This window comes from Thalia democratica, chromosome 3 (genome assembly GCF_965202585.1).
Source record: "Thalia democratica chromosome 3, ktThaDemo2.hap1.1, whole genome shotgun sequence".
NCBI lineage: Eukaryota > Metazoa > Chordata > Thaliacea > Salpida > Salpidae > Thalia > Thalia democratica.
The window spans coordinates 61,208,677-61,231,117 of NC_139167.1; the positions used below are offsets into that span (position 1 = coordinate 61,208,677).

A 22,441-nucleotide genomic window follows, 5' to 3' on the forward strand; every position below is an offset into this window, starting at 1 on the left:
CGATTGCTTGTTTTTGTCATGTAGTTTAATCGACATAAAGTAAAAATTATTAAAAAAAGTATTTTTTAGCATTAAGTAGTGTGTATTAACTTTTTGCTAGAGGAAGTTAAAACAATCTAACAAGCTTGAATGATTTATTGCTATTTTTTTAAAGTAAAGAGTCGCTAATAAAACTAATATAAACACCAGAACAACTTAACGTGATATAGTAATAGCTTTATATTTTACATATAAATAATTATTAACCATTGATTAATGTTTTATAAATGACGAAATATATTATATAATAAACAATGAACTTCACTGCACGACCTACAATAACAGCATCCAAGACAACCTACGACCGGTTTCGTCCTTTGGACTCGGATTCACTTCGAAATTCTCAACGAGATCGGATCCGGCCGAATCCTAGCTTTGAAAATAAGACTCTGACTCGGATCGACCAAATCCTAATTTCAAAATAAAATTCGGGTTCGGATCCGGTAGACCACTTTAAACTTTTTGAATTTTACCCAGTTGTTTGTCAAAAGTTAAATGAAATGTAAAACAAGTTAATGAATTTACGCTTGAGTTGATAAAGCATTGCTTTTTTCACACTCTCAACTTTTATTTAGAGTTTGCACTAAGTATGAAAACTATAATTAATTTTTTTTGTTAGACTCTAAAATAAAATTAAGTACATAGTTAAGGCGTTTAATCTCAGTTTCCTGGATAATCGCTCTTTTTTATTCATCATATGTTTAGTTTTTTATGTTTGCTCGTGAACTTATTTCGGTTCAATTAACATTTTGCATTTTTTCTTACAAGACTATACATTAATAGACTATATATTAATACACTTGTAAGTTATTTAGTTTGTTTCATTTTAGTATGAATTTTCTCAGGTCACCTCAGTTCAGTGAAATTTAATCTGCATAGCTCAGGGTCTTACCAGAATTTTTTTTAAACTTTTCTATTAAGGTTATCTTTAAAATTTATGACATATGTTTTATGGATAAATTTCTGGAATTTGTAGTAGGGATGTCTAGTTTACAAAAACCATGTAAATACTAAAAAAGTTTTTTTGTTTAGTTTGTTTGATATGGTTTTAAGTCTCCATTTAGATTAGATGTTGTTGATTATTTGTATAATTGTGTTATAAATAACTTGTGACAAGGATTGTAGGACTTATATGTTTCATTTTAATTGTTTCTTAATTTGAAAAAAACTCGTTATATTATTGTGTCTGTTTTGGAGAGCTTGTTAGTTAGAATAAAATTTCTCGATTACAACAAGATTTTTTTTTTTTCATATAAAGATCAATTATTTATACAAAGAAAACATATCCAATTTAAATATATAACATTTAAGCAGATGCTTGCATAGTTTTAGATATATACATTTATGTTAATATTTTTTAAATATATTTTGTTGATAATCTTTATTAAGACATACATGTTAAAACTTGAAATATTTTAGTAATTTATTTTCAAAACAATGTTGTAAAGAAAAAAAAAATTTAAGAAAATCTTAATTAATTTTTAATAAATTGATTTAATTTAATGTTCTAGTTTTTGTAGTAAAAGATTTTATGAAAACAAAATTTTAAAACAATTGAAGTTATACCATTCTATTTATCAATAAGTGGAGACCTTTTACTATTATTTATCTTTAAACCATATATTTCTTAAACCGCTCGTTAGTTGAATGAAAATTTCGAGTGAAAACACCGTGGTTGGCAGTGCCGAGAAATGGAGGGTGAGCACAATGGCAAAAACATTTGTAATTCAGGATATTTTAAGTAGTTGGAATATTACCTTGGATTGTTTTAATGTTATTTTTTTGCTAAACATTACAAAAAACATTAAAAGCACAAAAAAAGCTTCTTGTTCAAGATGTGGATGCAAGGTGAAAATCAACATATGTTATGCTAATTTTTAAAGCAGTTCCTCAAGGAAGGGTTATTTGCCCACTTTTGTTTATAATTTACATAAATGATTTAGCCTCATATGAGTTCTAATAAGGACGAAACCGGTCTCAGTCTACCGAAACTTGTGGTCTGATGATCGAATTGGCATGATCAACCCTTTAGTTTAAAAAATTAATAAGATCAAATTCAAGTCTTCTGTACTCTAATGTTTTTTGTATTAAGCTTTGTTAGTCTGTCTATATAAGACGTATATGAAATGTTGCACCGATTAAATATTGATCTCGTAAATTTTCTTTGAATAGATTCTAGTTGGTTGATGTCTTTTATAGAACATTGAGACCATAAAGGTGTGTTGTATTCCATCTTAGGACGGATGTAAACTTGGTATAATTTTATAAGAATTTCTAAATTCTTAGATATAAAGCTTTTTAGAATTTGAAAAGATAAAATTGATGCAGTACGGTAAATATAGTTTATGTGATTGTTCCATTTTAAATTACCTGAAATTGAAATTCCAAGGTCTTTAAACACTTCAGTTTTAGGTAAAATTACATTGTTTGTTAAAAAGTCAAACGTAGGAATAGATGTACTTCTGTGAATATTTAAAACATGAAATTTGCTGGGATTTCGGTTTAATTTCCTTTCATTTAACCAATGGTAGATTTTATCTAAAGATTTTTGTAAAACTAAGTTAGATTGGCTAAATATTTTTGTGTCGTCTGCAAAAAGCTTAATGTTGCTATTAGAGTCAACCTCTAAGGCTATATCATTTATATAAATTATAAATAACAGTGGACCTATAACCCCTCCTTGCGGAACTCCACTAAAAATTGGTAAGGATTCTGTGAACGTGTTACCGATAACTACTCTTTGTGTTCTTTCCTGAAAAAATTCTTTGAACCATTCAACTAGATTTCTATTAAATTTGTATTAAGATAAAGTTTTAATTAATTTAAAATGAGAGACAGAGTCAAATGCTTTCTGAATGTCTGTATAAATTACATTGATAGATTTGTTGGTAAAAAAGATACTAATCATGAATGAAAGCAATCCAATAATTGAATACAAGAAGTATGTTATGCTAGAGATACTGAAAAAGCTAAAGTCAGGTGTCCGGTACTATGTGGCTAAAAACTATCGAGATTCGATTGTTATAGCTAAATAATGGCAAATGGTTTATCACATTATTCTACTGCTAAAAACATTTTTTGTAACAAAGGAGTGTAGTGAAAGCATTGCTCTCATGCGTGATCCTGCATGCAAGATCACTGACGAAGATTGTTTACACTAATGAAAATTCAGAAGAACTGTAAAATGTTTGTGTAAAACTTGATCAAAAAATATCGGAGGGGTTTGCGAAAGAAGGTTTTATACTAGGGGTGGGGCAACATTTTTAATTGTGCCGGATCCGGATTTTTTTTTGTCTTTGGCAGGCCGAAGCATTTCGAGTTAGTGATTTACAAGACCTATTCAAAATCTTAACTTTTACTAACAAAACAGTGTTTAACTCGTTTGAACGAAATTAAACGAGATCATCAGTTGATTAAATCTTATTCAAACAGAACTTATCAGATCAGATAATAGGATAATACTTTTTTTAATACGGAACCAGTTGTATCCTAAATTGAAAATACTATCCGAATCTGAGTAGATACTAATTCTAAATCGATATCCGGGTCTTGCCGGGTTCTAACTTAAATAAAATTTTTGTATTTAGCCGCAATCGAAATTTATGTATACAGATAATCACTTTTCTGAATCCTTCTAGTTCGCCAAAATTTCTCAGACAGTTTAAGATGTAGATTTAGATATGTCAGATATTATTGTAGTGTCTTCATATAGAATTGACAAGGTAATTATCAAAGGTTGTTATGTAAAACATCAGACTTAAACAAAAAAATTGTTAGGAAGATTTGACAAAAATATATTCCAACTAAGTTAGAAGAACACAAAATATTAGTACAAAATATTCTTTTATCAGTAGACATTAATTTAAAAAGCCATTCCTAAGCATGTTTTTATGTCAAAGTATTACGGTTTTGTTCTATAAAAAAATGACAAAATATTTTATAAATTTTTTGTAATATTTAACATTGCGGGCCGTACATTGCCCACTCCTATTCTATACCAATAACAACAACTTCAACATGAATGACAACAAATTACTACTAGTCACAACAGCTGTTGATCCACTATATCGACTTTCCGCTTTCCCTTTTTACCTAAATTAATGTTATTAAAATCGATAATTTGTTTGTTTTGCATAACAAAAAAAAATGTTAACTGTTAATGTTGCTTGCATGGATATCAAAATATTGAAACTAACTTCTTGTGTATGTTGCTTTAATTTTTTTTAGCAGGACATTCCTTTGTAGTTTGCTTTCAAAAAATATATTTTTAAATAAAAATATATTTCTTAACACGTTAGACATATTTTTCAAACTTAGTCTATAAATAAGTAATAGTATAACAAGTTTTTGTTGTTTTTAAACTTGTATGGTATTTACATTATACGCAGGTTAAATCTTTAGGATTCCAATTATTAAGATATTCGGATCCGGCCGAGTCCAAATTTAAAAATAAGATTTGGAATCGGATTCGGCCGAGTCCTAATTTGAAAATGAGACTTGGATTCGGATCCGGCCGAATTCAAAATTTTGTGGTTCGTTAGATTACTTATAATAAGACATACTGAATTTTATAACAATATGTTCAATAAATCACAACAATATTGACAAAATTATTGCAAAAATATTTTGAATAATTTTTGCATAAATTTATGCTTAGCAACGGAAATGACGTAAATTCTATATTTTAAAATATAATTTTGCAAAAGTTTTAAAAATCGAACAGCAGCTTAAATGTAGCTTGCTTTGAAACAAAAACTTACAAGGTTAGTCTTTTTATGATAGTTTCATTAAATTAGTGTGGCAAAATAAAAATTTTTAATTAGTGGTTTAGTTTTTATAGTACCTAGAACCAACTAACATATATTCAAACTTTTAAAAGCAGAATGCCAAGAAGTCGGAATAAAAATTCAAGAAATATCCGAAATGATTTACCACCTTCTTACTCACAAGTCTAATTAATTTGTTAAAGTTTTAATAAATTTGAACTTTAAACTCAAAGTTTGAAAATTTTAAATAAAAAAAGAAGAATGCTCACAGAGTGTAAAGTTTAAATAAGCTTATAGTAAAATTGTCAATTTTAGAAACTTAGATGCTTGATATCTATTGTTTTTTTCTAAAAAAAATTATAACAAAACATTAACAGTTTATGTTGTCTAAATTCATTTGAAAGGTACTAGTTTTTATTTTTTAAGTTACAAATAAATTACCAACAGATAAACATCGGTTACGTCAGATTGGAAGAACCAACTTCCGATCACCATGACAACATAAATAATGTCATTCCAATTCGTCCAATTACGAGGCGGGAAGGGGTCATAATTTCGCCGGGAGAACCAATCAAAATAATCACAAACGAGCCCATTACGCTCCAGTGCCCTTTCTGCAGTTCGGTTAGATTGTTTAAGTAATAATATTCTATTACTATAAGTTGCTGTAAGCAAACAAATATAGATTAAAAAAATATTAGTTTAAGTAGATCGTTATAAAATATGATACATCGTCAATATTTAAAATAATGTTTCAAATGAGCTTTAAGTTTTTTACTTATTAAATATTAAGATTGAAAGTTTAGGTGAAAATAATATTTATTAAACTAATATAAAAATATTTTGATAGTTAGTTACAGTGGCGTCGCGTGGTATTTTTCGTAGGTGGTGCAGAAAAAAAAAATCGAGTCGCCGGAGCTCGATTTGCCTCTCCTTGAGTTGCTTCTGCTCAAGTTGCTTCTGCTCGAGTTGCCTCTGCTCGAGTTGCCTCTACTCTATTTGCTTCTGCTCGAGTTGCTTCTGCTCGAATCACCTCTGCTTGTGTTGCTTTTACTCGAGTTGCCTCTGCTCAAGTTGCTTCTGCTCGAATCACCTCTGCTTATGCTGCTTTTACTCGAATTGCCTCTGCTCGAGTTGCCTCTGCTCGAGTTGCTTCTGCTCGAGTTGCCTCTACTTGAGTTACTTCTGCTTGAAACGCATCTGTTCGTGTTGCTTCTACTCGAGTTGCTTTTGCTCGAATCGCCTCTGCTTGTGTTGCTTCTACTCGAGTTACAATAGCTTTTGGAATGATAATTAAGCCTTTACTGTTTTAGGGAATTTCAACTTAGCTTACTTACCGCAAGATGTTGATTTTGCGGTAATTCTTGAAGAAGTTTTGCTTTTTTGAGTTCCTTTGCGGCAGTCAGCTAAGAGTTTGCGGCAGTGAAGTGAGCAAAATGGTCGTTTTCTAAATTAAAGATTTATAACAGATTTTGTTCTAAAAAATAACGAAAAAGTTATAGATACTTATTTTTTTCTTACAAAATTTCAAGGTGGTGCAATTGCGGCCAAGCAACACCCCACGCGACGCCCCTGGTAAGTAATGAAGTTCTTATATGTGAATGAACGATTAGATAAATTTTAGTAGACATTTATAAAATGTTAAATTGTCTTTATTATGAATAATTATTATGCAATTTCTTTATTAGTGTATATATTTATTCATTTTAAAACCTAACTAACAAAACTAACAAACAGCGAGTGATACAACTTTAAACTGAATTTTTATAAATTATATAATTGTTTACAACTGACAACCATTTGTAGCTATTTAATGGTTTTGTACTACATAACAGATAATACAAACGGAAGTAGAATCGAAAGTAGGAAAGAGCGCTTGGTTGTCATGCGCGTTGGTTGCCATGACGGGGTTGTTGCTAGGCTGCTGTCTGCTGCCATTTTGTATGAATGAAACCAGAGATGCGGTCCACAAGTGTCCCAATTGCCAACAAGTAATAGGGAAGTTTGAGCCCGTTTGGTGAAATGTAATACTATTTACAGTGATTCAGCCATCTTTATATGAAATAAGTTGAGATTTCCGCGTAAAAATTTTGAGCATTCCACAAAGTTTTATAAACAAGTCAGTTTTTTCTGCTTGAAGATGTACTTTTAGATGTTGACTATGAATTTTGAAAAAGCTTAAAAAACCGAAGTCAAAAATAAAAACTGTTAGAACGAAATTTCGTTGTTTACTATTTAAAATATTATAAATTTATTTTAAATAAAAATGAGGGATACAACCTAAACACTTATTTTAATTTCTAATGTTTTGTTGTGCTAAGTTAAAAAAAAAACTGCTATCGGATGAAATAAGTTTTGAGGTTCAGATTAACAATCTTTCAGTTTGGTTAAAGCTAGTTGTTTAGTTTTGAGTTAAATTTTTAGAAATATCTTTAATTAATTTTAAATTTAGTTAATTTTGAAAGAATGAGACTGTTCAAAAAATAGTATAAGGGGTTAAATCAAATTAAAAGTTTTTACTCATCCTACTTAGAAGTCGTTATAGTTTAAAGTTTTTGCAAAAGAAGTAGCTATAAGTGTTATAAAAATAATTAAAGATTAGAACAACAAAGTATATCTTTTGGAAGAGGCGTAAAGTTATTTTTTATACTTGATTTCTTCAAAGTAAGGATTTTTCTGAAGAAAAGTTATACAAAGTGCAGAAAACAATGTACTAAATTCGTCAAGTTTAATAAATTTTATACATGAAAACGCCACAGATGTCGTTGATTGTGTTTTTTGTGCAAAGTTTGAAAATAAAAGTTAACTCAACACACTTTAAAACTTATTTGAAAAGAATAATTCGTTAAAGCTTTTAATTGATTTGTAATTGTTTTACAAAACTGATTAAGAGACTTATTGAAAGTTTTTAACATTTGAAATTGTTTACTTGAAGAATTTTCATGTAGTAGATGATACTTGAAACTAATAAAAAATAAAATTTAATTTTTTTATATATACATCAACAAAACTTGTTATATAATTTGATCATAATTATAGTTGGGTTTTTTGGATTTTCTCTTTATTTTTGTGCTTAAATTGTGTCTTTAACTTTAACCTTTTAACTATGACATTGCTATTGTTAATTTTTATAATCGATTATTAACATAGCTATAAATTAGTTGTTTTAGTTTAAGTAGGTTACAATGTTATTGTTTAAAAATATATGCATATAAATGGTTGTTTTTAAGTTTACTTGTTCCCAACATACTGATTAATTAACTGTGCTAAATTAAATAATTGACTTTAAATTTATACTAATTAATGAATATACAATATTTATATTAATAAAACTGATAAATATTTAAAATTAATTGCTATTTGCAAACTTTGAAGCTTTTATGTTTTTTAGTTTTGATAATAGAAATAGATTTACTGTTTTCTATTCTTAATTAATTTAAACATTTATTATTTAGTTTAAAACATGTTAACTTAAAAAAATTGGAAGTAGGAAGAATTAAATGTTTAGACAAAATATTAATTGTTGAAGTGCTCAATTTTACAACTCTATAGATTGTTATCTATAAAAGGTTTTAAAACTTAAAGTTAAGATTGAGATTTGTAATTAACAATTATTGTAAATAGTGGATTTAGCAGCTTTGTTTAATTGCGTTATTTACGTTTTTCATTCCATGTTTTTGTCTTATTCTATTTCTTGTAAATGTTTTAATCTTTTCTTAATTTGCTCTTAAAATACATACTAAAAACCCTTTTTTTAATATTCTTTTACAACTTTATTTTCTCTTCAATAACTTTGTTTGCAGTCTTTGTTAGTATTATTAAATTTACTACACTATATGTAGCATGGAAAACACATGTTATGAACAGGAAATTCATTAAAATTATCTGAATATAACTTATGTATGTTTGTATTAAATTGAATTACAATAAGTCTAATACATAAAATTTACAGCAATTGTTTTAAATTAAAAAACGTACTATGTAATTATTTTTTAGATATTTTATTATTTATGCTCTTAAAATACTGTTTTTAAGCCTTATGTTCCTAGTAATTCATAAAATTAAGTTTTTAAATACTAGTTTTTACATTTATTACTGTATAAGTTTTAAAGATTGTAGAAAATTGAAACTGAATAATTCTTAAAAGTAAGTTTTATCATACCCATATAAAATACTTATTAGTTTTTACACATTTAAATCACCTAGCTAAGTTCCACAATACCTTTCTTTAGTTAATTAAGGTAAAACTTCAATATCTTTTAAATTCGTTTGTTTAAATATTGTTTATTTAGTTTTAAAAGACAAGCTTGTTAAAGTGCGTAATTTTATAATTTATTGTTTTTGTGAAAGCTATTGCAATTTAGACTTCATAGGAAAATAATTAGTTTTCATCATCAAAATTTAAAAACAAAAAAAATTACAAAAATAATCGTAAAAACGTATACAAGCTCACATGAAATTTAATAAAATACGTTTTTTCTTTCTAACATCAATTTTTAGTAAATAGATTAATTATTTAAAATAATTATTTTCTTACTCTTTTAAAAAATTAGGTTTTGCACATTTTTCTTAAATTTTTTCAAATATATAAAACTTGTAAAGGGCAGTAGATTAAATATAATTTAATTTTAAATTCTTTTAATTAACCAGGATATAAAATGTTCAAATAAAACTTTTTGAACTTTTTTTTACTTTTATTTAAAACTAGCCTATATCAATGAGTCTAGAAACTAACGTTAGAAAATTTTTTTTTATTCAGTTAAACTAAAGAAAATCATATTTTAATATCAATATCATCACTTAAATACGACTGCTTTTCTTCTCAAACAGTAATAAGTAATATAAAATTTCTGTATAAAAAAAGTGTTATGCAATGATAGTATGAGCAGCTCTACAAAGCTATAACCTCTAATTTTAAAGACGATAAAAACATCAATGAGAATAGATTTAATGAGAACCTTTTATTAATGCCGCTTTTGAATTATCATTCAATCTTTCTTTTGAAAAACGTCGATGTTATCTATACATAGACACTTTGTGGGTGTCCAAAAGAATTTTCTGAATATATAATTTTGTAACACTTCTTATAACTTTTACAGCTTAAATACAAACTGAACATCTGTTTTTAATGACAGTGGTTCACCTCACAAAAATAACAAAACTAACATTGAAATCAAAGAAATGATTTATTTGAATTTCAATTTGTTAATTACTGTGACTTGCTCAAATATTTTATTAATTATACGTGGTTTTAAAATTATAATTATCTTATAACATATTTTATTGACTGTTGATTTTATATCTAATATTTTGCTAACTTTTTGCTTCACTCAAATTATTTATATTTTGTAAAATTTTCGGTTTATTCAGGTATTAAACTTGAGTTAATTTAAATACAAGCATTAGTATTAATAAAAAACTTTTTTTGAAAGGTAAATGTTTCTATAATTGTCTGGCTAAGAAATTTAAAATGGATATAATTTCCTGAGGATTTATCTTGGTATTTTTTTATGATTTCTTTAATCTTTATGATCTCAAAACTGTAGTTGCAAATTTACATATTTGTTTTAAGCGACGGTTGCATAACTGAACAGTAGCGATACATAAATACCTACTTTTTTCTGTTGTAAAGCATTAAGTTTTAGTACGTATTTTGTTTTGAAACTTAAACGTTTAAAAAACAAATAAAATGACCTTTTTAACTTATTGAAAAATAAAAAATGATAATAACAACAACAATAAAACAATTAAAGTTCAATTATACTAAATAATTGCTTAATAGAACTGTTTCTAAAAAATAACTCGATAAACGATAGCCAGAGAAAATAGTACAGACATCTTAGAAAAACTTTATATAAAAATTTAATCTGATGCCTTTTTTACCAGCATTTCAACTAATAAACGACATTAGCTCAAACTTACACTTATAGTACAAATACGTATAAAAGTTTAATTTAAAAAAGTATAATTTTGTTTGTCTTTTTGCTTAAATTGATTTTCTAATATAATCAGTAACTAAATAAAATAATAACAAACTTGTAATTTTTAAAATAGCTAATTAATTTTTTCAAAGTTCTAATGTGATATTTGACTCAATAATAAACCACGAAGTCTGTACAAAGGATAAACTAAACAACAATGAACAAAAGGTACAACTAAAAATGTTCCACATAAAGAACAAATAACTGCTGTTACTGGATCAGTTATCCAATCTAGGACTATATAGACTGGTTGGTATGACCTGCTTAGAACTAAGGTTAGAAAAATGTAAAGGAATGAAAACAAAACTGGTTGATAAAAGTGAAGAATTCTTATCGGTATTTTTACAACAAATATTTCAATAATAGAAATCACACAGCAGATAAGATGAACGTGAATTGTGACACTAAATAAAACGTTTTGTTTGTTAATAAGGTCACTTGCTTGTCCTATCCAGTAAAGAATACTAATTACAATGCTGCTAGTTGTTGATATATTCAGTTAAATCCATCTTGCTTGATTTGTCAGGCATATACTATCGTTTTCATCTGAAAAGTAAGTGATTTTATTATTTTTTATAATTTGTTTAAATATATATATATTTATAATTACAATACTGCTAGTTGCTGGTATATTCTATAAAATCCATATTGCTTGATTTGTTTTGCTTAAAGTGTTGTTTTCGTCTAAAAATGTGTTTATACTAGTAGATGTTTATTCATTTATTGCAGTAATTGTTTTGTTAAAAACAACTTAAATAATAATTTATATAAGTACTTTAATAAGTTGTACTTTTGAATTTTGTACTTTGCTACACCCAAAACTCACCAATATATATTTTTTAAGACTGCTCAGCTAGATATAATTTTTCAAGGTTAATATTTCTTTTTCTAAATGATTAAACTGACTTTAAAAAAATTTGTTGTAAAAAAATTAATTGTAAAAAGTCTTTAATTATTTTTATAATAAAAAAACATTTGCACGACTAGTAAGAATTTATTTTTTCAAAATAAGTTTTCTTAATTACTTCTTTTAATAAACTTTTTCTTCATCTTCAAACCAATAGCTTAATATTTTAGGTCATTTTTGGTTTTATGTATGTTCAAGTATTTATTTAATATATGACTACATTTTTAATTAATCAAACATGGCTATCACTAGTAATTACGAATGTACTCATCTAATATATTTTTTATAATTAAACGTAATAGTACATATTGTATTGGGTTTCCTTGTTAATTGTTGAATATTAGCCTTAATTTTTTTTTCTAAAGAGTTAATTGTCTGAATTTAATTTGTCATGTAACCGAAAAAGTAAATGATTTTGTTTGTAAATAAGATTTATATACTTTGTTCTTAAACGTATTTAAGAAAAACAAGCTAATTCAGTAATAGTTCGATAAAGCTAAAAAATAAGTAAAACTAAACTTTTAAGTTTGTAAAACTTAAAATGCGACGTCTTTAGATGGTTTATATCGAAACAAGAATAACTATATATAATTAGACTATATATAATCAAACATAGATTAAAAATCGATAAAAGATATTTTCAACTCGTTAAAGTTTCTTTTTAAATAGCCTTAGTTGAAATTCATGCTAAATTGTTTTAAAGAAAGAAGTTTTAAAATATCTATTTATAAAACTTGTTTAAAGAAAAACTTCTGAGTTTACATAGAAAACTGTTTAGAATAACAAAAAGATTAATTTAAAATGAAATATTTAACAAGAATATTACGTGAAAAATAACTAAATAAATCGTACAAAGCGTATAAATTTAACTAATTAAAGCGAAATACGTTCCTGTTTGAATTGTAAAAAGTGCATAAATTTTAATTCTAAAATAAAAGTTTGTTTTTGCAACACGAGTAAAAATACTCTCTTACTACTAAAAATTTTGAATAAAGTTTAAATAAAAACTATTGCTTGAAAGCCATTAAAAACCAAATTGCTATTAGAATCACATTGATACTAAGTTGTACAATTAATTTAACAACTTTTTGATAGACGTATAAAATTTTCTATTGGTTTAATAAAGTTAAACTACTGAAAAAATTACAAAACTATTTTAAGTGCAAAAACAGTTTTACAGTATTTAAAAATGTACTCTAATAATAGGTTAATGTTATTGGTAATTAAATTATTTCATTTATAGTTAAAAACATAAAAACAAGCATTGCTTCAAAACTTACTATCTGTAGTCAGGTTGAAATTGTTGTTGGTAAAGTTTTCCTTGACAGCAGTGGTAAAACTGAGACCTGCATTTTGAAACAGAGTACATTGAACAATAAAGTTTAAACTTTAAAGCGCATTCTTATAACAGATTGTGGTGAAAATATAAAATATGAAAGTGACAAGATTTATAGTCATGTGTTTCAAATAAAATTTATATGAGAAAAACTTGTTGCTTCGCACGTAATGTATTTAAATTTGAATTTATTATTCCTTGCATTGCTTTCTTTCAAACAAAAGTTTATATTTATAAATTTTGTATGTAAATCAAAGTTTAAAACCGTTATTTATTAATGTATAACAGATTGGTAACATAAACAAAAAAAAGAATTTAAAAAAAACTTAGATATGTTTTACTTTAAAAAACCAAAAGTTATATGTAAAAGAAAACTCACCCAAGTAAATACATTGTACAATTTCGACCCAGTTACTAATGTACATAAAATAATACTTATCTTTGTTTGTAATGAAATCTATTATCAGCCAAGTAACTGAGTAAAACACCATAAAACTTCTGTAGCTAATATAAATCCACTTTTTACTCGACCACTGTAATATATTTGTTTAATTTTTTTATTAAGTAGAAGCCATAACTTACACGAAAATTTACTTTTACACAGACACCACTAAATTAAATTTAGTTATAGTTTCATAATCCCTTGTTATAAATCTATAATCCTTTTTAAGAGGTATAAGTGTAGTTATGATGCAATAGGTTATATAAACGATAAAAATATTTTCGTTTTTACTTGTCAAAAAAGGTTATTGTATGTAACATAATTAGTTAAAAATTTAATTTTCCAATGAACAAAATAAGGTTATAATCAGATCTTAGTTACGAAAAATCTATTATCTTACGTTTAATATGAAAATAAATTTCGTTAAAGTTTTGAAAAATGTTTTAAACTTTACCTCAAGTTTTTTAAATAAGTTGTTTTCTACTGCATATTTTGTTGAAAAGCATTTTACTTGAAATTCTTGACGAAATTCTAGTTTTTGTTGATAATCCATTTGTAAACTAATTTTTTTTTATGGAATTTATCATGTTTGACTATCAATTATTAAAAAAATATTGAATTTTTGATGGAAAAGAATTGAGAAACTAAATTTTATTTTTCTTAACTGTTTCATGTCATTTTTAAAAGAATGTTATAATGAAAACTATTCAAAGTATTTTAAAGTAATAAAGTATTTGAAAAATTCTTATATCAAAAATTATAGTTTTATATTGAAAAAACTTAATGGAAAACATAACTTTTCGATTAGTATCTTTTGTTTTTCTTAACTTTAAAAGTATTTTTTTAACTTAAAATAAATTTCTTAACCATTGTTCATAAACGTAAACAATTTCATTAAATGAGTAATTTGTAGTATTTAGATTGTACTTGCTATTTTTAAATCAGTTTACTTAAAATTTTGTACTTATTATTAGCTAGTAAATTTGTTATTTTTGATTAGCTTACTATAAAAATTAACAAATAAATAATATAATAAAAGTATAATGATTGCTTAAGACTAATCGGTAATAAAATAATGCAATTTATAAATTAAAAATTAACAAGTTTTCAAAACTTTATATATCTAGCTAAGATTTATTTAACTTTATAAAATTTATTACATTACATGTTATTTTATCAATGGTTTACAGATATGGTCCTTAACAAGACGTTAAGTTCCGTGATGTACGGACTCGATAACCGAAAGGTTCTTCTTGCACCAGGTCCTAGGGCCATGAATTTAGAGCGTATTATTTGTGGTTCATAACATCATTAATATCGATTTATGTGATAAATGTTTTTTATATTTAATTATTGCTTTTAAACATTTTACTAAATGATTTATTCATAAGAAAAGTTTATAGGTAACTTTTTTCAGTAAAAAAACGGTTTTTTTTTACTATAGTTTTTTTAATCTTAATTTTTAGTTGTTTAACATTTTACTAACTTTTTTTAATACAATACTATAAAGCTAGATTTTAGTTTTGAATTTGAATGTAACTATCAAAACTCCGACTTTATAATAAACTAATGTAAAATGTATACTTTTGTATGTATACTGCTCTATATTTATGCATCTAAAACTAAATAAATTAACTCTTTTTTTTCAATTATCGTCTAAATATAAAAAATAAGCTGTTTTTATTTACTATCTAAACTTAATCTCAAAATAAAATATAAAAAACTCGTATATACAATCAGTTAACTGTACTTGTACTGAAGTATACAATACACATTAAAGTTCTTAATGTTTACACTCAAATTTATAAGAAATAGAGAAAAAAAGTCTAAACTACAAAAAAAGGGGAAAATAGTGGTTAATAGTTGTTTGTATTTTTAACAATAATTTTTTATGAACATTTCAATAGGTCTTATAAAAATTTACTTTTGTTTATTAGATTTCTCTTTACAAAATATCATTTAATTGATTTCAATTTAAGAAAACAAATTCAAATTTAAACTGACTAGACAAACTTGTGATTATATGTTTTTAGTTCTAATCGAAATAAGTAATGAAAGCATGATTAAATTAATTTTTATCATAAACTAGATAAATTTACACAAAAAAAAACATAATTAATTAGAACTTAATTGCTAAAACGTTTTCAATGTTTACACGTTGTACTGATTTGAAATAAAAGTTGTTTATATTAATCATAAAAAATATCAAACCAGTAATTTATTCCCTACAAATAAATTACCACGGTACTATTTTTTTTTTAAATTTCCTAGTTTAATTAAAGATTGATATATTTTTTTAAGAAAAAATGTTGAAGACCTTTCTTGTTCTTTTAATAATAATATATTTTAAAAGTTTTATATTCTCGTAGACTTAATAATTAATTATTTAACTGTAATCTGTTTAGTTTTTTAAAAACGATTTTATTTATAAAGTAAGTTTATTTAAATAAAAAAAACTTAATCAACTTATTGTAATTGTATGCTTGTATTTTTTTTCCTAGAATTGTTAATAAATGTTAATATTTGTGTGTTTTAATTTCTATTAATATTTTTATTATATAAATTTTTTCATAAAATTTACTTTTGCTACTTTGTTAATTTAAAAAAAAATTGGTCATATAATGTTAAATAAAGAAAAATACAACTTTTAAACTAGTTTTTTAATTGTTTTAATAATTTTATACTTTTACAATGCTTTTTAATTTTAAGTATGTGCTAATTCTTACAATTAAAATTTTTAATTTCTAGTTTTTACGTTTATTTTTCATTAATGTGTTTGTTACTAATGTTATGAAAGACTTTTTAAACAACATAAACATTATATAAACATTATAGACAAAACATTAAAACAACCATAAGCAAAGAAGCCTTAGCATTTTAAGTCAAAACACTTAATACAATTTCTAAATTAAATCTTAATTTTTTCTTATTTTTTTAAAACTGTAAATTATTCTATAATTTTTGTAAAACATAAAAGCAATGATGTAGTCGTAAGCAACAAAATAATTATGAAGAAATCTAAAATATTTGTTAAAAACAGAGAAAAAAAATTATATATCAATCTAACACAAAACATTATCAATTTTTAAGATTGTGTTAAAAACAACAATGAAATTGAGACTAAATCCTCGAAATCATTTTCAATTTATATTGTATTTTAAGTTTTGTCTTATTTGTAAACAAACTGCTTAATATCTGCTTATCTAAAGCTAAAAAAAAGTTACTGGCTTTAAAAAAACTTAAACTTTGCATAACTAGTTAGCCAAACGTCGTTTAGTGTTAAAGTTTATAACGAAGTTTTTATTTGAACATTACCATATATGAGTAAAAATTCTTGCTATTAAATAGAGACGAGACCCCATGACATTTACTGACTATATGCTTTCTATTTTTTTTCTGATAAACACGTGTATGAAACTTGCACGCTTTCTCTTAGGTAATGGATTAATATTTTGAAAACAGTTAAATATCTATGCTAAAGGTCGGCACGTATTAGTTTTACCTTATTTTTGCTTTTAAACAACCAATTATCTTTATTTCAACCTAACAATTAAAAACAATAAATTTTTTATTTTCTACATAGCTCTAGTTCGAGCTTTTATTATAAAGTTATTTTATTATTTTTGTAAATTAGTTTTAATCATTATTTAAAAATTTTGACATTTTTAAAATTTGCAAGCCTACTTAAAGATGTTTTTTGTATAATGCGTGCTTTAAAAATAATATACTTGTAATGAAATATTTTTTTAATAACTTTTTTATAATTTTATACTTTTGCTAAGTTATTTCGCTTAGGTTAATTTATTAAAAACCTTATAACTAATTTATCAAGGTTTTAAAGTTGAGTTAAATTAAGTTATGGGTTTTTTATCAATAAATTACTTATTTGAAATGTTGTTTTTTTTACGAGTGATTGACTGAATTGGTATAAAATATACAATGAAAAGCTTAATTTTTATATTAGGGTCTCAAAACTGTGCTTGTTAAATTTGCATATATATTCAAAATGCGACACTTACATAACTTAACTGTAGCGTTTCAGAAATACTAGGATTAAATTAATACGTTTATTAATACAACATTTAATGTAACGACTGTTTTTTAAATGAAACATTGTTAATTTGTTTTAAACAACTTCTAAGCAATTTTAACTCTAAGTACGTTTAAGACTTGTTATGAAAGTTTTCAAAATTTAAACTTAATATTTTGTTTTAAAACATTTTTAATGTTAATTCATACCTCAATTAACTAAATTAATTCATATCTAAATTATCTAAAAGCTAAATGCTAATTAAATACACTAAATTTTACTAATTTGTGCCAATATTTAAAATTAAAACATTTTTACTTTTAATATTTGTACTTGTTTATCTTAAATGTAATAGTTAGAGAAGTAAATTATCAAAAATATTTTTAAATATATAATCAGATAGGCATTTACACTTCGTTAAAAAAAATTACAAGATCTAAGCTATATCAACTATTCTACTTATTTTATTTAGTTAGAAGCTGTTGATCAAACTTTACTAAAACATACGAACATAAAATTAACGATATAGGAATAAAAAACCTAACAATTATATAAAAAAATATAAAAACATTCACAATAACTTGTGCGTAAAAAAAAGTTTTATATCCATCTAATTTAAAACATTATAAAAACTTCAATGTTTTTAATAAAATCAACAAAGGTATTTCGATTAGATCTACACAAATATTTCCAAGCAGTTTATTTTTATTTGTAAATGAACCGAATATTACTGCTTATTTAAAGCTAAAAAACTAAGTTTAAAGATTTAACAAAATTTATATATTTTATAATTAGTTGGTTAGTTGTTATTTAGTATAGGATCTATAACAAAGTAGCTTTTAATCAGAAGTAGATTGTAGAAATATTCGTGCTACTAAGTACAGACGAGGTCATATGAAATTAACTGAATATATGTTTATTGAAAACATCTAATTTCTATACTTAAACACGTTAAATTATTTATTTTGCACGCTTTAACTTGTGTACTTGGTTAATTTACAAAAAGTTGAATCAAATTTATGCTAAAGGTCAACACGATATTAACCTTTTTTTAATTGCCTACTTTACGTTTTTAAACGATGTGTTGTAAATCAACTTTAAAACAATATCAGCAACTAATTGTGTACTTTTTGTTTTAACTTTTTAAATTTATCGGAATTTGATAAAAAAACTAATCAATTTTATTTATGTACTAGTAATAAGCAGATTAGATATAAAAAGTTTAATCTATTTACATACTTATGTTTTACAGTAAATACAGTATAAAATAAAAATTCCAATTATACATCATGATATTAAACTATTTACTTAATAAACAGTAAACTAACTGATTAGAAAAAAATACTTGTTTTACATTGTTATTTAATAAAAGTTCTAAATTTGAAAAAAGTTTTGCATATAACTATTTTTTATAATTTTAAAAAAGAGTTTATTAAGTTATCAAGTTACAACTCTAGTTATAAAATTTTTGAACAGAAAACTAACTAAAACTTGGTTAAGATATAGTGATATCTTTGGCAATTTAAGAGTTAAGCGAAAAATTTAATAAAAACATGTAACAAAATGCTTAAAAATAAGGTTAAAAAAGTTTTTTGTTAAAAATAAAATTTTTTGCTTTTTTTTTATATTCTTATGTGTTTAGTTTTAAAATAAACCTTAGATAACATTTAAATTTCCTAAGAAACTATTGTTTTGAAAGTTTTTTAGATTTATGATATAATTAGTCAAAAAGAAACAGTTTTGTAACAACTTTCAAAAATTCTAAGATATATTATTCTATAAATCTTGTTTAAATGAGCAAAGTGTTTTGAGGTCAATAACAAATAAGATTTATATTAACCATACTTTACTTTAGTTTGCGTAATTTACAAAGTTTATATAAGCGTAACAAATTGAAACTAGAATAAACTTAAAGAGTCTTAAAATGTAATAATGTTGATCAAAGCTGGCTTAATTCTCATCATCAAGTATATAAGTATTTTTATTTTGTTACTGATAATCTAACATTCTTAATAAGTATATGCAAGTACTATGTTTTAAAACACTACAAGTTACTTATCTACATTGCTCTCTTTTTTAAATAACTATGTTCTGAAAAACCGTTTAAAAAATACTAAATTTTAATAAGTCATTTGACTATAATGTAAGCTGGTTTCTTAAAAAATAATCGAAATAGATTTTAAAAACATTCAATTTTGGAGAGAATTTTTTACTATTTGATTTTAAAACTTACTTTTTAAATTCAATGCAATCTTTTACTAAAACTAAAACTGCTTTACTTGGTAATAATTAATTTTTGATATAAATTCTAATCAAAATGAATTCAATGGTGTTTATTAAAACATAATTATATATATAAAAAACATACAAAGCATTTTACATTTAATTACATTTAAGTTTATTTTTTGTTATATATAATTATGTTTATAAAAAAACTTTATGCTATTAATCAGTATAAAGAACAAAAATACTTACATTAGATTCTTAAACATTTTTTCAAAACAGTTTGTTTGTAAATAAACCAATAAATCACTGCTTATTTAATGCTGAAAAACTTACTTTGAAGATTAATAATAATGATAATAGTTAATTTGTTTAATGTTTAATAAAGATTTTTTTTTAAATCAGCATAGGATTGTAGAAATATTCGTGCTACTAAATACAGCCGAGAGCACATGAAATTCACTGAATATATATATGTTTGTTGAAAAAATCTATTTTCTACTTTTACACGTTGAAATATTTATTTTGCACGCTTTTAATTGTGTACTTGGTTAGTTTACAAAAAGTTGAATTAAAATTTATGTAAAAGGTCAACACGTTATTATTTTTTTTTAATTGCCTACTTTTATTTTAATCGAAATTTTGCATTTTTTTTACCAAATTAAATAAAAACGTTACATTTTTTAGCGTTTTTATTTAATAGCTATAAACATAAAATCCCTCATAATTTTTAATGAGTTTTTGAAGTATATTAATGAATCTCTAATTTTGTAGACAAGGTAACTAATCCATGAGAAATATAACTGTTTTATTTAACTAATTTTTGGTCATGAAAACTTCTAAACTTTTTTCTGATGTACACAACACATTTTATTTTTGATAACTTATTAAAAGAGTACTATGAATTGTCTTGTAGTATAGTTATATAACTTTTTTGCAGTGTTAGCATATTAGCTAGTAAAAGTTGTGTGTTTTGTTTAATGTTTCTTTTTTTTGTTAACAGAAAAATATTTCAGAATTAAAGATTGTAGGTAACAACTACTGATAACTGTTAAACAACGATGTTTAACCTTATTTCTAAAAAAATGTTTTAAAAGCTTATTGAGTAGTTCGCTTAAAAATCAAATTACTACAAAAATTTTATCATATGTAAACCAAGCTTCAGTAAGTATTTTATTTAAAGTTTACCTAAGTAACAGTTTTTTATGAAACTTTTAAAATATAGTTAAAGTATTTGCAATAATCCTATCTAATTAAAAACTTTTATTACATAACAATGTAGAACAAGTAAGGTTTTTTTAAGCAACTATTAAACAGTTAACCAACTTAATACTTTTGTAGCATTCTGTATGATTAAAATTTCTATTCTGTACTTTTTTTACTGTAAATTATAACTATGTAAATATATCAGAGTTTCTATAAATAATCTTCTTATTACCAGTACATAAAACAATTGATTAGCTGTTTACACCAATTTCTGCTAACTTTTGACAAATAAAAACAAATTTTACATGGTAGTTTGCAATAACGTTTTTAACTTTTAAGCTATTTTTTCTTTTGAAGTTTCCTAGCTACTAGTAATCATTTTTAAACTTTTACTTTTCTTGTTTACTAAATAAGCTTAAGGGCTACGATAAACTCGATAACCGAAAGGCTCTTTTGTTTACCAGATCCTTAGATCAAACTTTTTGAGCGACTTTTTTTACCGTTCAAAAAACAATATTAATATTACTAAACATTACGTTTATAGTTTGTTACAAAAAAAGTTTTTTTAAGATAATTGTTTTTTAAAAATTATTTTTCTACAGTTTATGTAAAATGCTGTTTTTCTACAAACTAATTATACTAGTGATATAAGTGATCAAAATATAAAAATTATTTATTGTTTAATTAAGACAAACTTAAAGAAAGATTTGTGATATATTTTTTTGTTGCTTTTTGGTTATAATAATACTATTCTATTTATAAATGTAAAAAAATAACAAACTTATGATAATGTGTGATTTTAGTTTAAAAATGGTTAATTTGTGATTTATAACACTTAAGTACAATTATAAAAAAACACTTAAGTTTAATTGTCGTGTTTTATATTTTGAACTTTTAATTGCGCGATAGTTAGTATAACACATTTAGAATTATTTTCTAAAACATTGTTTATTGAACAAAAAATAAACTGGCTCAGAATGTTTGGTTCTAGTCATGGTGCACAAAATATCTTTTTGCTTATCGAATTGCAAACCAACTTTGCAAACCAACGATATCTTTTAATGTCTTGTCTAGGACAAAATAAAATTCAAAAATTAAGTATTTTTTATTATTTCTAAACTGATAATTACTGTTAAACTTCAATAAAGTTTAACAAAGTTGCGAAATTTGTTGAAAAGTGTAAGATACATGTAAGTTTAGAACTTTTTTAATATTGTTTTAAAATAAACAAATATAAAACTAATTAAAAAGCGATAATGTTAATTGATTCAACAAAAAATGCAAGTAATTTTCTTTAATACTTAATTGTTAGTTAGGATTTGTAGAAAAACTAAGTTTATTAACTTCAAAAGGCTCACGAGTTTAATTTTGTTTTAGTTTTGCTTAAATAACATATTAAAGAATTATCAAAACTCTTTTATTTTAAAAAGTCGAACTGGAGCTATATAATAAAAATATTATATTTGCATATATTGTTAAAATATTAGAAAACTTGGAAAAAAATCAACAAC

At 24.2% G+C, this 22,441-nt stretch overlaps 1 protein-coding gene across 1 annotated transcript; it reads left to right on the forward strand.

Annotated features, from left to right (window-relative positions):
• Positions 1-1,686: 1,686 nt before the first annotated feature.
• On the forward strand, positions 1,687-6,826 carry LOC145832473 (lipopolysaccharide-induced tumor necrosis factor-alpha factor homolog). Its single transcript, XM_082939790.1, has 3 exons — positions 1,687-1,737; positions 5,253-5,429; positions 6,641-6,826. Exons 1-3 carry the CDS (start codon positions 1,687-1,689, stop codon positions 6,824-6,826), a joined length of 414 nt encoding a protein of 137 aa, XP_082795916.1.
• Positions 6,827-22,441: the final 15,615 nt, after the last annotated feature.